This window comes from Pseudophryne corroboree, chromosome 3 (genome assembly GCF_028390025.1).
Source record: "Pseudophryne corroboree isolate aPseCor3 chromosome 3, aPseCor3.hap2, whole genome shotgun sequence".
NCBI classification, from domain to species: Eukaryota; Metazoa; Chordata; class Amphibia; order Anura; family Myobatrachidae; genus Pseudophryne; species Pseudophryne corroboree.
The window spans coordinates 349,190,897-349,204,184 of record NC_086446.1 but is presented as its reverse complement, the minus strand read 5'-3'; the positions used below and the strand labels follow the sequence as shown (position 1 = coordinate 349,204,184).

At 42.3% G+C, this 13,288-nt stretch overlaps 1 protein-coding gene across 1 annotated transcript; it reads left to right on the top strand.

The window, feature by feature from the left end:
- The first annotated feature begins 8,519 nt into the window (after positions 1-8,519).
- On the top strand, positions 8,520-12,842 carry NEUROD2 (neuronal differentiation 2). Its single transcript, XM_063959728.1, has 2 exons — positions 8,520-8,852; positions 10,996-12,842. Exon 2 carries the CDS (start codon positions 11,001-11,003, stop codon positions 12,057-12,059), a length of 1,059 nt encoding a protein of 352 aa, XP_063815798.1. The 5' UTR covers positions 8,520-8,852; positions 10,996-11,000; the 3' UTR covers positions 12,060-12,842.
- Positions 12,843-13,288: the final 446 nt, after the last annotated feature.

Genomic DNA, 13,288 nt, shown 5'->3' with positions numbered 1-13,288 from the left:
TATAAAGAAGAAAGAAAAAAAAAACCACGGGTAGGTGGTATACAATTATGGATGGACTGCCGAGTGCCGACACAGAGGTAGCTACAGCCGTGGACTACCGTACTGTACTGTGTCTGCTGCTAATATAGACTGGATGATAATGAGATGTAGTATGTATAAAGAAGAAAGAAAAAAAAACCACGGGTAGGTGGTATACAATTATGGATGGACTGCCAAGTGCCGACACAGAGGTAGCTACAGCCGTGGACTACCGTACTGTACTGTGTCTGCTGCTAATATAGACTGGATGATAATGAGATGTAGTATGTATAAAGAAGAAAGAAAAAAAAACCACGGGTAGGTGGTATACAATTATGGACGGACTGCCGAGTGCCGACACAGAGGTAGCTACAGCCGTGGACTACCGTACTGTACTGTGTCTGCTGCTAATATAGACTGGATGATAATGAGATGTAGTATGTATAAAGAAGAAAGAAAAAAAAACCACGGGTAGGTGGTATACAATTATGGACGGACTGCCGAGTGCCGACACAGAGGTAGCTACAGCCGTGGACTACCGTACTGTACTGTGTCTGCTGCTAATATAGACTGGTTGATAATGAGATGTAGTATGTATAAAGAAGAAAGAAAAAAAAACCACGGGTAGGTGGTATACAATTATGGATGGACTGCCGAGTGCCGACACAGAGGTAGCTACAGCCATGGACTACCGTACTGTACTGTGTCTGCTGCTAATATAGACTGGATGATAATGAGATGTAGTATGTATAAAGAAGAAGAAAAAAACCATGGGTAGGTGGTATACAATTATGGACGGACTGCCGAGTGCCGACACAGAGGTAGCTACAGCCGTGGACTACCGTACTGTACTGTGTCTGCTGCTAATATAGACTGGATGATAATGAGATGTAGTATGTATAAAGAAGAAAGAAAAAAAAAACCACGGGTAGGTGGTATACAATTATGGATGGACTGCCGAGTGCCGACACAGAGGTAGCTACAGCCGTGAACTACCGTACTGTGTCTGCTGCGACTGGATGATAAATAATGATATAAAAAATATATATATATCACTACTGCAGCCGGACAGGTATATATTATATAATGACGGACCTGCTGGACACTGTCTGTCAGCAGAATGAGTTTTTTATAGAATAAAAAAACACCACACAAGTCACACGACGAGTGTTTAACTTTTTCAGGCAATCACAATATAGTATACTATACTGGTGGTCAGTGTGGTCAGGTCACTGGTCAGTCACACTGGCAGTGGCACTCCTGCAGCAAAAGTGTGCACTGTTTAATTTTAATAATATGTATGTACTCCTGGCTCCTGCCATAACCTATAACTGCTCCCCAGTCTCCCCCACAATTAAGCTGTGTGAGCACAGTCAGATATTATACATAGATGATGCAGCACACTGGGCTGAGCACAGATATGGTATGTGACTGAGTCACTGTGTATCGTTTTTTTCAGGCAGAGAACGGATTATATTAAATAAAACTGCACTGGTGGTCACTGGTCAGTGGTCAGTCACTAGTAAACTCTGCACTCTCTCTCTAGTACTCCTAAGCTCCAGTAAATCAAGTGTCTCTGTCTCAATCTCACTCTCTCTCTTCTAATCTAAATGGAGAGGACGCCAGCCACGTCCTCTCCCTATCAATCTCAATGCACGTGTGAAAATGGCGGCGACGCGCGGCTCCTTATATAGAATCCGAGTCTCGCGATAGAATCCGAGCCTCGCGAGAATCCGACAGCGTCATGATGACGTTCGGGCGCGCTCGGGTTAACCGAGCAAGGCGGGAAGATCCGAGTCGCTCGGATCCGTGTAAAAAAAGCTGAAGTTCGGGCGGGTTCGGATTCCGAGGAACCGAACCCGCTCATCTCTACTAAACAGTATTATAAGTTAGCAACAAAATTAAAAACTGATGTATATTCCTCGTTTCTTCCATCCCCTGACTCTCTTCATCAGGGTCGGACTAGCCCACAGGGGTACAGGTAAACCACCGGTGGGCCCCACTGCCTGGGGGCCCTCCTTCACCTCTAGGGATCAGGTTCCAGACTATGTTCTTGAATCATGCATTATACATATATTACATCATACTGCACAAGACTATGATGTATTCTCTACAGTGCATTGCCAATATTTATCTGGTACATTATCATGCACGCACTAGCAGTATTTATATATTTGTCAAGGGGCCCAGCCCATGAACTAACTAATTGTTAGGCAAACCAATGTAGCGGCTGGCCACACCCCCTCTGGAGACTGACCACATCCCTAAACATGGGCCCCTACCATGGCGTTCCCTAGTGGGCCCTTCATGCCCCAGTCCGACACTGCTCTTCATAACCCCACAGCAATGGAATGCCTTTGTATTTTCCAGCCCTTTGACAGGAGTATTATTTCCCAACTTTACCATTCTATTTTAACCCTGGATCACCCACCTCTGGCTGCACATGCACTTTCCTGGGAGTCGGACCTAGGTATTTTTATGGGGCAGGAAATGGGGAGGAAATTCATCTAAACGTATCGAAATCCTCCATTAATGTCTCCATCAAGGAGAATTTGTATAAAGTGTATACCCACTGGTACCTTGTTCTGGAATGATTGTGTTAAATGTATCCTAACACCTCTGCTTTGCTGGCATCACTGTGGACAGGTAGTCCCCTTACCTCTGTAACCACTTTGAGCCCCACTCTCACCCCAGCTTCACTGCTTCTGTGTGCCCCGGTCTACTAGTTACGCAAGCATACCAACAAATTGATTTTACTTATATCTTGTGGGGCTAAGTACCAAATTGCTAGGTCCTGGAAGCAACTCCCTCCTGTCTTGACAAGAGCTTCTTAACCGGGTTTGGTTTGTATTTAAAAAAAATTGACTAAATACCTAGGCTTCAATATACTGTAGCACAGTGGATAAGTTTCATGCAGTTTGGTCTCCATGGTATGGGTTCCACAATGTGACCCTTCCTGGCCTTGCTTAATTTTTTGTTTTCTACCTTCCACCTCCTCCATCGTCTTTTGCTCCCTCTCCTTTTGTTTTTTTCTTCCTTGATCACTCTGACTTGCTTCATTCTTCATCACCTCTTCATTGATACCATTGTCCCTTTTCTATCCTCCTTTCTCTTTACATTCTCCAATTCGCTCTTCTTCCCTCCCTGGATTTATTGGGAGTTCTCGGACTAAAAGCAATTGTACTTCTCATAGGTCCCAGCCTGCTCCACTTGAGAGTCTCTCATGCTCCTCTCACCCCCTCCCATTTCACCCCCTTGTTGGACTCCTCCCTAACACCTTACCTTTTTATATTTGTGTTTACAGATTTTGCGACTAAGCATTTTCATATCCTGTTCTCTCATTATGTGAGATCTGTTATTTCCTTGTTGTATTTTTCATGTTCCCTTTTGTGACTACTTTTGAAATTTCAATAAACTTGTGTGATTTAAAAAACAAACAAAAAAAAACCTCATGTATAGTCCAAATTTATGAGTTGAAAGCAATTTTCCAATAATCATAAACTGATATGTTTCGGCCATCTGCACATGTGCAGCGCTCACATAGCACATGTGTTGGCTTTTACTATGCGAGGGGTGGTGATACAGCATTGGGGGGGGCAGTGTGCAGGAAATGCAGGTGTGTCATGGCCGTTTCCGTGGTGGCTTGATGACGTTTCCTGCGTTTCCTGCAATGGGAAACATGGCGATGGTGCACCTATATATGCAGCCTGGCTGTGTATACAGGGGTTGACCTCTATTTGCTTCTTTCTGCAATGTGCTTTCTGGGCGGTTATACACATGCTGGGAGGCCTTGCCCTGTGATGTCCCCCAGCATGCCATTTTATCAGTAGCAGTTTTTGCATTTTTCGCAGAACTGCTACTGACTCTGAATAACCATCTTAGTCCATTAAATGAGTTGTCGTTTTTCTAAAAATCACGGTTCCTGCTGTCCCATTATATTAAGTACCATTACCAAACCATTAAAAAGTTGTGTTTTAAAATGAAAGGGCCAGATAAAACTCCAAAGAGCTTGGGGGAATGCCTTAAGCTGGGTGCACAATAGACAATATCGTGGACTATGTGCCCAATTCCGACACATCGTTCATGATATCGTCTAGTGTGTAGGCTCCGCGTGTCGTCAGCGACATCCTCCGTCGGACTTGCTTGCGGGTCTGACAGCGGATATCACTAGCGGGGGGCATGTTGCCAAATGCAGCATGGCTCTCGCTCCATCCCGCCCGTTAGTGCGTCCTGTCACTGACGACATTGCACTGGATACACATCGTTTAATGTGTACTCAGCTTTAGGGCCCAATTCTGAGTTGGGAATGAGGCAAGAAAGAGCAAGTAACTGTGCAACTAGACAAATAATGCTGCAATGCAATTACATAGGCCCTCATTCCGAGTTGATCGGTCGCAAGGCGAATTTAGCAGAGTTACACACGCTAAGCCGCCGCCTACTGGGAGTGAATCTTAGCTTCTTAAAATTGCGAACGATGTATTCGCAATATTGCGATTACTAACTACTTAGCAGTTTCAGAGTAGCTCCAGACTTACTCTGCCTGTGCGATCATTTCAGTGCTTGTCGTTCCTGGTTGACGTCACAAACACACCCAGCGTTCGCCCAGGCACTCCCACCGTTTCTCCGGCCACTCCTGCGTTTTTTCCGGAAACGGTAGCGTTTTCAGCCACACGCCCCTGAAACGCTGTGTTTCCGCCCAGTAACACCCATTTCCTGTCAATCACATTACGATCGCCGGAGCGAAGAAAAAGCCGTGAGTAAAAATACTTTCATCATAGTAAAGTTACTTGGCGCAGTCGCAGTGCGAACATTGCGCATGCGTACTAAGCGGATTTTCACTGCGATGCGATGAAAAATACCGAGCGAACAACTCGGAATGAGGGCCATAGTTTTTTGCAAGCAGAGTAAATATTGGCTGCTTCTACATGTAGCCCACAAATGCTGGACAGCTTTATTTTTGCACTGCAATTTAGATTTCAGTTTAGACAAATGCCACCAAAATCTAAATCTCTCTGCACATGTTACATTTGCCCCACCTGCTGTGCAAGATGGTTTTTACTAGGTGCAAAGTTACTTGCTCTTTCTTCCTTTCCTCATTACTATGAATCAGGCCATAAGTGCCCAGAGCCTGCCAAGCAGTACTTTATGGAAAAGGCATATTACTATATGTTACCATTATTTGATTTGATCTTCTATGGGCACAAATACCTCTCCCTTTTCTTTGAATTTACATTTGAAATAATGAAAACCCCAATGTGCTGTTATGCTCATATGTAATTTAAGAACTGGGGCCAGATGTAATAGCTTGCGAGACGGCAGGTGCTCCGAGACTCCTCCCAAACTTGTACTTTTTTTAAAGCAGCAAACGTTTACAAGGCAAAACCAACCAGGTTTTGCCTTGCAGAGCTATAACTAGACTTTTTGGTACCCTGTGTCAAAAAGAGACTTGGCGCTCCCCCCTTTTTCCAATAGGGACATAATAGGATTGCCTCATAGGGAAGGGGTATGACACAATTCATCCCAGGAAAAGCCCCTTCCCACATTTACTCTCTCTCTCTCTCTCTCTATATATATATATATATATATATATCAACACACACATTTACAGTACACTGCAACAAAATGTATTTGGACACAAATCCTTTTTATACAACATCTGCGCACTTAACTTGAGAGCTCGCTGTTATTTAGTTACCATATTATTAAATAACACATTTCAATATACTGCCATACCCACGATTCAAACCTATAACCTGTTGCATTCCAGTCAAACACCCTACTCATCAAACTATTTGATCCTGCATATAAACTATGAGATTTCTAACAATATGAAGCTACTTGTACTTTGTAAAAAAAAATCAGCATTGCAATTGAGCAGATCTACGTAGTGTGCAGCTACATATCCAATCCTTTGTAGCCACACACTATATAGATCTGTTAAACTGCAATGCTGATTTTTTCCCCCACAAAGTACAAGGTAAACTTCAAATTCTTAGAATTCTCTAGCTTAGAACTCTCTAGCTTTCTATGCAAGGGCAGATAGCTCAATGGCCCTCATCTCGAGTTGTTCGCTCGCAAGCTGCTTTTAGCAGCTTTGCACACGCTAAGCCGCCGCCTACTGGGAGTGAATCTTAGCTTGTCAAAATTGCGAACGAAAGATTAGCAAAATTGCGAATAGACACTTCTTAGCAGTTTCTGAGTAGCTCCACACTTACTCGGCATCTGCGATCAGTTCAGTGCTTGTCGTTCCTGGTTTGACGTCACAAACACACCCAGCGTTCGCCCAGACACTCCTCCGTTTCTCCAGCCACTCCCGCGTTTTTCCCAGAAACTGTAGCGTTTTTTCGCACACACCCATAAAACGGCCAGTTTCCGCCCAGAAACACCCACTTCCTGTCAATCACATTACGATCACCAGAACGAAGAAAAAACCTTGTAATGCTGTGAGTAAAATACCTAACTGCATAGCAAATTTATTTGGCACAGTCACACTGCGGACATTGCGCATGCGCATTAGCGACTAATCGCTCCGTTGCGAGAAAAAAATAACGAGCGAACAACTCGGAATGACCCCCAATGAGTATCTGACTGCAATGCCACAGGCAATGGGCTAGAATCTTATGTCAGCATCTTGAAAGGGGGGAAGCTGCAAGTGAGAGTAATTAAAACAGGTAATTGACAACAGCGCCCCCTACCCTGAGCGCTATGTGCAGTGCCCCCGCCGCACACACCTGGTTATGGCCCTGTTGCCTTGTAAACGTTTGCTACTTTAAAAAAAACGTACAAGTTTGGTCGGAGTCTCAGAGCTCCAGCCGTCTTGCAAGCCATTACATCCGACCCCATATTAGCAGTACTGTTGAGGAAATAAGGAAAAGTCCAATACAATAAGTGGACATCCAAAAGTGCAAAGTGTTAGTTCACTTTTCACTATTGAAAACTTCTAAAACGTAAAAGGAGACATGAGGCACAATATTAGCACAAAAGATTTCGCACATTGGACTGTAGGTGTGGCTGCACTAAAATATCATAGCCAAACATCAAAGAGGACTGACGTTTTCCCATACAGACTAGTATGCATCAACGCAATCTTAGTTGAATTATTTTATTTTGAATCATATCTTATGTACCCTTTTGTTTACTAAAGCATTACCTGTAAACAAAGGTGTTGGCTGAAAGTGCAATCCACAAAAAAATTGCCAATTCCAGCATGTAATATGCATATATATTGTATGGGGTTTATACGTGTTATATGACATTATTTTTGCTGCTTTCATTGTTAAAATGTTCCAGAGATTGGTGTGATTTTGAGATTAGAAAAAAGCGATAAAGTATGCCATGAATGATTTTCATGGTTATATCAGTTATTACCAATTTACCCCCTGTAAATCAACTCCTCCCTCATATATACTGGAACAGTGTTCATCATCTTCCCATAGCTCTGCTGTGCCTCTAAATGTAACTAGATTGCAAGCTCCGCAAACACACAATTGTCTTTGTGTTGAATACATACCATGTATGTGTGCTTATGTGTGTGAGCGATATATGTGAATTTGTAAGGGAGGGGGAGATGTGTGATGTGGGTGAGGGGATTTTATTGTAGCAGATTTTTGGCAAATGACCAAATCTCTTTTTTTTTTCATACCTATCACACATCTCTGTGATGGGGAACAGCAAAAATTCCCACTCTTTGAGGTGATCACACATAGGGAGTCTGCAGACCAAACCCACCCTACCAGCTGGGAGAAACAGCACCTGATTCATTAACCATTGCATTGATAACAGAGTCGATAGCACAATGTAAAATAAATAAATAAATGGTTTAGCCAAATAATAATAATAATAATAATAATAATAATAATAATAATAATCATACAATGTGTAGTAAAATGTATATAGCTCGCTTGTGTTTTCTTTTTCTCATGGAGATTATATTTAGTGCCACAATGTCATATAGTATATAAAAGTATCTGTATATGCATTCCATTGTGCTTTGTTATTACATGTGCACAAGTCAGTGTGTATGTATTAATCTTATAATAACAGTCCTCAATGTACACGTTTATACTGTGCAAGCACATACTGTACAGTGTGTATGTGTTAGGTGTTTGTATTAGGTAAATAGGCTGGTTCTCCCCTCCTTATGGCCTCCAATATACAATACTGTCATATTTTTACCTGTCTGTATTGTGAGAAATATATCTATGTAGAAATGAGTAGTCCACCAATATCCCACTCTTACAATATACAGTAGTGAAGAATAATGAGAAACCTTTATCTCTGCTATATTTTAGATGAACCCCTGTCCCTCCATGATATGGACACCGACACCCCCTCTCTCTAAATTGTCTGTTTAGAAATTCCCCACTCTTCCTTATCTACTAATTTGGGCACACACCCTCTCTCTTAGGTGGGCAAGTCAGTGCAACACCCCCCCCCCCCCCCCCCCCCCTTCTTCTTCTTCCTGTGCATACCTCTGCCCTATTTTGCAGTGTTCACATAGATCTGGAGATTTGGAGAATGTATTCCTTTCTTCTGTCTTTCTTTCCATTTTTTTTTTAGGAGAGTGACAGATGGTAAGTCCTCCCCCCCAGGGACCCAAATCTCCCTCAATCCAACCGCACGTCAATCAGAGGCTCCCGTGTGATCGCTCCCGCGGATGACGTGCCAGCCATATGGCCTGGCATCAGAGCTGGTACCATGACTCGGTAGACATGCCACCCTCTCCTCCTTTTGGATTGCACTCTGAAGGAGCTTGAGAACCTCAAGGAGACTGTTCTACTCCCAGAAGATGATCTGAACCATGTCATAAATTTCTTCAGCGCCTAGCTCTGGAGGTAAGGAGGTTCAGAGGAAGCTTCTCCAACTTGGAGAGAGGAGAGAGACAGTCCCTCAGCCACATTATTTTATTTACCATCCACCTTATTGCGGAGCAGACAGTGGGACGGATGGGGACCACCTCACTCACCATCTATCTAGGATTAACCCTTAAAGTCGTCATCTCATCTCCTGGCTCTATAGAGACTCCCAGGGCTGCGGTCGGGAGATCTGGGCTTTGTAGGGTCGGCTCTGGAAGATTTTTCTCATGCAGTTAGTGAATGAGAAAGGGATTTGGCAAGGGTAGCACAATGCCGGGTGTCACCCGAATAGGGACTGGCAGATGCCTTTATCCTTTCTGTCTGCCCGTCCGTTCTGTCTGTCCTACGCTTACCTAGATGAAAGCAAAGGAATATTTAGCATTTTTATGTTTCAAATGTATATTGTGAACACATTTTTTTGGTATGTGTTTGTTTTTCTTTCTTTTTTTTTTTTTACTCCTATGAAATATCTATTAGCTATAAATATATATATTATTTTTATATCTGCCGAAAAATTATCAGCACAAATGTTCTTTATGTATTTGTTTCTAGATACACAAAATTAAATATGATATATATTCTGAAAACGCCAATTGCCGAAATATAACACTAAAATGTGTTATAGAGAATTTTAAACTTTATGGTCGTTCTATCGATCGATACCAACAAACATTTTTCTCAGTGTCAATGTTGTGTTCATGTTAGTGTCTGTGTCAGTTTACCCACCTATCTAATATAATACAAATGCCCAATCACGCCAAACAAACAGAGAAGGCAGGGAAATGGGAATCTTATAATGAAATAATAATTGGATCTATCAACATTATTTGACAGGCTTTAATTTGGAGCGGTGATGGCTAAATTGAAAGCCAATTAATTCTAATCAGACTCGTAAGAATCGGTGGTTTTTTTGAGTGGGGGTCTAATATTTAAGCTTAGAGCAGACATAAAATAACTCTTATTATAGAAACATTTATTATTTGGGGTAGTGTGGAGACAACAATTTTAACAAATGCTCCTTTGGCGTTAGGGGATACCTCTGGAGATGTTTTACGTGTGCCCATACTGAGGTTTATGAGCCTTTGGGTAATGTCGTGATTCACCAGTTTGACTGTGGTGTTAGTTAAGAATAGAATAAAAGTGTCATTGGCCTTACTTTGACGTATGTCCTCTTATTATCTCGTTTAGCTATATTTTTCTTTTCTTGCTTGTTTTCTATATTGCATAGTTCTGCAAAACAAAATAAACAAATAAAGCTTTTCGATTCAGTCAATTAAAATCGTATTACTGTGTGTTGGTAACCTTACTAACTGGTAGAGTTTTATATACTTTTAAACGCTCTTTACCTGTTATTTTACTTATTTACACATCATATTAATGCCACCAACGTACAGTATGGCTATTACTTATTATCACATTCTCAATGTCGTCACCCTGTTGCTCTCCATCATGTCGCTAGACTTGGCGTCTATGTGTTGTGCATGTCCACTACTAAAGTATTGCAGTATATAGACATGTTTGCTGATGTTGCTTGTGTGTTTGTTTTTATTTGACTATATACAGGATAGATATATATATATATATATATATATATACATACACACATATACATATACATATACATACACACACACACACACACACACACACACACACACACACACACACACACACACACACAAGCACTGTTCTATGCTTTACCGCTGTGCATGATACCAGTACATTATTCCGTATATTAGGAAGTCATTGTCACTTTTATTCGTTATTACACTCTCTATAAATTACTTTGATCATAGTCAATATGTGCATATCTATCTATCTATCTATCTATCTATCCATCTATATATCAGTCTGTGTACACACACACACACACACACACACACACACACACACACACACACACAGACACACACGCATCCATATATATTTAATTCCATATATTGGCATTGTGCTTTATCTTTATATGAATCATTATACTGGTGTGTACATTTGTAGTAGGTGTGTTCTTGGCCATTTGTTTAAGATGACGAGTAAGCGCCCAAATCTTTATTTTTCTCTTGTTTCTTTTATGCCGTGCTCCCCAGAGATTAATGATGTTCACATATCTGTCTTCTGCCCTCAGCAATCATGTTGACCAGGCTGTTCAGCGAGACCAGTCTTATCCCTGAGGTTCAGAAATTTGCCACCTGGCCAGATGAGTGTGACGAAGATTTGAGCGACAAGGATGAAAGAAGCGAGAAGAGCCTGCAGGATGTCCACACAGAGGGCTCCCTCAGTGAGAGTAAAGACGATGGTGATATTGGAGAAGAGGATGAGGAGGAGGATGAGGAGGAGGAAGGGGCAGAGGAGACAGAGGGGGAAAGGCCCAAGAAACGTGGACCCAAAAAGAGAAAAATGACGAAAGCCAGAATCGAGAGGTCCAAGGTAAGACGTCAGAAAGCCAATGCCAGGGAGAGGAACCGCATGCACGACCTCAACTCTGCCCTGGACAACCTCAGGAAAGTGGTGCCATGCTATTCAAAGACACAGAAGCTTTCCAAGATTGAGACTCTCAGGCTTGCCAAGAACTACATCTGGGCCCTTTCCGAGATCTTAAGGTCCGGAAAGCGGCCTGATCTAGTGGCATATGTGCAAACCCTCTGCAAGGGCCTCTCACAACCCACAACAAACCTGGTGGCCGGTTGTCTGCAGCTAAACTCCAGGAATTTCCTGACTGAGCAAGGCCAAGAAGCTGGAAGGTACAGTGGCCCAAATTCTTCCTTTGCAATGCACCCTTACTCCTACCAGTGCTCCCGACTCTCAGGCTCCCAGTGCCAGTCCAGCACCATGACCAACTCTCACGGTCTGAGAAGCCATGGCTACTGTGCAACCTACGAGTCATTATATGGTAACACGTCTCCGGAATACAATAGCTCTGAATATGATGCCCCCTTAAGCCCACCACTGTGCATTAACGGCAACTTCTCCCTTAAACAGGACTCTTCTCCGGACCACGATAAAAATTACCATTACTCTATGCACTATTCTGCCCTGCCAGCCTCCAGGCCTTCCGGGCACAGCCTGCTCTTCGGATCGTCTGGGATGCGCAGTGGAGTCCATTCTGAGAACCTGTTGCCTTACGATATGCACGTCCACCACGATAGGGCCCCGATGTACGAAGAACTAAATGCGTTTTTCCATAACTGACCCCCCATCCTCCCCCAACCAAACCCAACTTTTCCACGTGTGACTGTGCAACTTGTGCCAAGAAATATATAAGGACCAGTAAGAAGCAGGGCCTGATTGGCTACGATTGTTGTAGCCAAATGTTATCAGGGTTTTACATTACAGTATATCCAACGTTTCAGCTGAATATTGGAAACCCTGCAGTTCTGCAGCCGCAATGTATACAGTATTGAGTTTTGGTGGTTGGCCCTACTGCACTATTCAGTTGTTTTGGCTGTAATTACTGATGCACAATCATGGGATGTGTTGGGAAAATCTAAGGTCTGGCCAACCATAACTCGATTAGAAACATCATTTGTTCGATGTTCCATCCGATGTTTTCATATAGTACCACTACTATCTTGACCCCAAGCATACACGATGTTAGTTACCATTGCACTCTCTTTCATATACCCGCACATTATTTCACTATGCCTGTACATGCCCAAGCACCACATCATGTTTGCACATAGAACGTAACCTGCATTTAGGCACTTGTTTCTGTATAATTATCGTAGATGTGTTCCCTCAGTAACAGTATTTTCATATTACATTAGTGTGCAAAAGTGCTTGAATTGCGCTTTCACGCAGCTATTTCACCTGGTGAAGGGGACCCGCCTCCGAGGTGCAATATAAAGCCCAACCTCTTAGATAGGAATGAATTAAAAAACTTGCGGCACTGCATAGAGGATGGAACGGTGTTTATACAAATCATTGCCAAACATTGTATCAGTATTAAAAAAATAAATACATTGTAGTAAACAACTAGTGCGCAGTGTGTGTGTGTGTGTGTGTGTGTGTGTGTGTGTGTGTGTGTGTGTGTGTGTGTGTGTGTGTGTGTGTGTGTTTAAATTTGGATAATTCAGGCTGAAAGCGGAACCATATAAGTCAGCATTCATTTTAATCGATACCTAAACTTTCATACTTTCCGTGCAACAGGAATCCCAGCGAGACTTAAGGAATTAAATTGAAATTCAATTGCAGAGAAGACTTTTCTTAAGCAATAAAATGCAAAAAATAATAATAATAATAATAATAGCAGTAATAGGGAAAAAGGAAAATCTATGCAAAATATAAAATTACATTTATATAAAGTTTATTGTAACGAGGACCAAGCAAACGCGTATAATGCGCTGTTTTAGTTATAAATTTAAATTGTCCGAGGGGCGTAGATAGCAAGGCTCTGCAATCGTCTCTCACAGTCAAAGGGT

Bases quoted from the DNA above. Each gene is read 5' to 3' on its own strand.
- NEUROD2 (XM_063959728.1), top strand. From the start codon at position 11,001: ATGTTGACCAGGCTGTTCAGCGAGACCAGTCTTATCCCTGAGGTTCAG.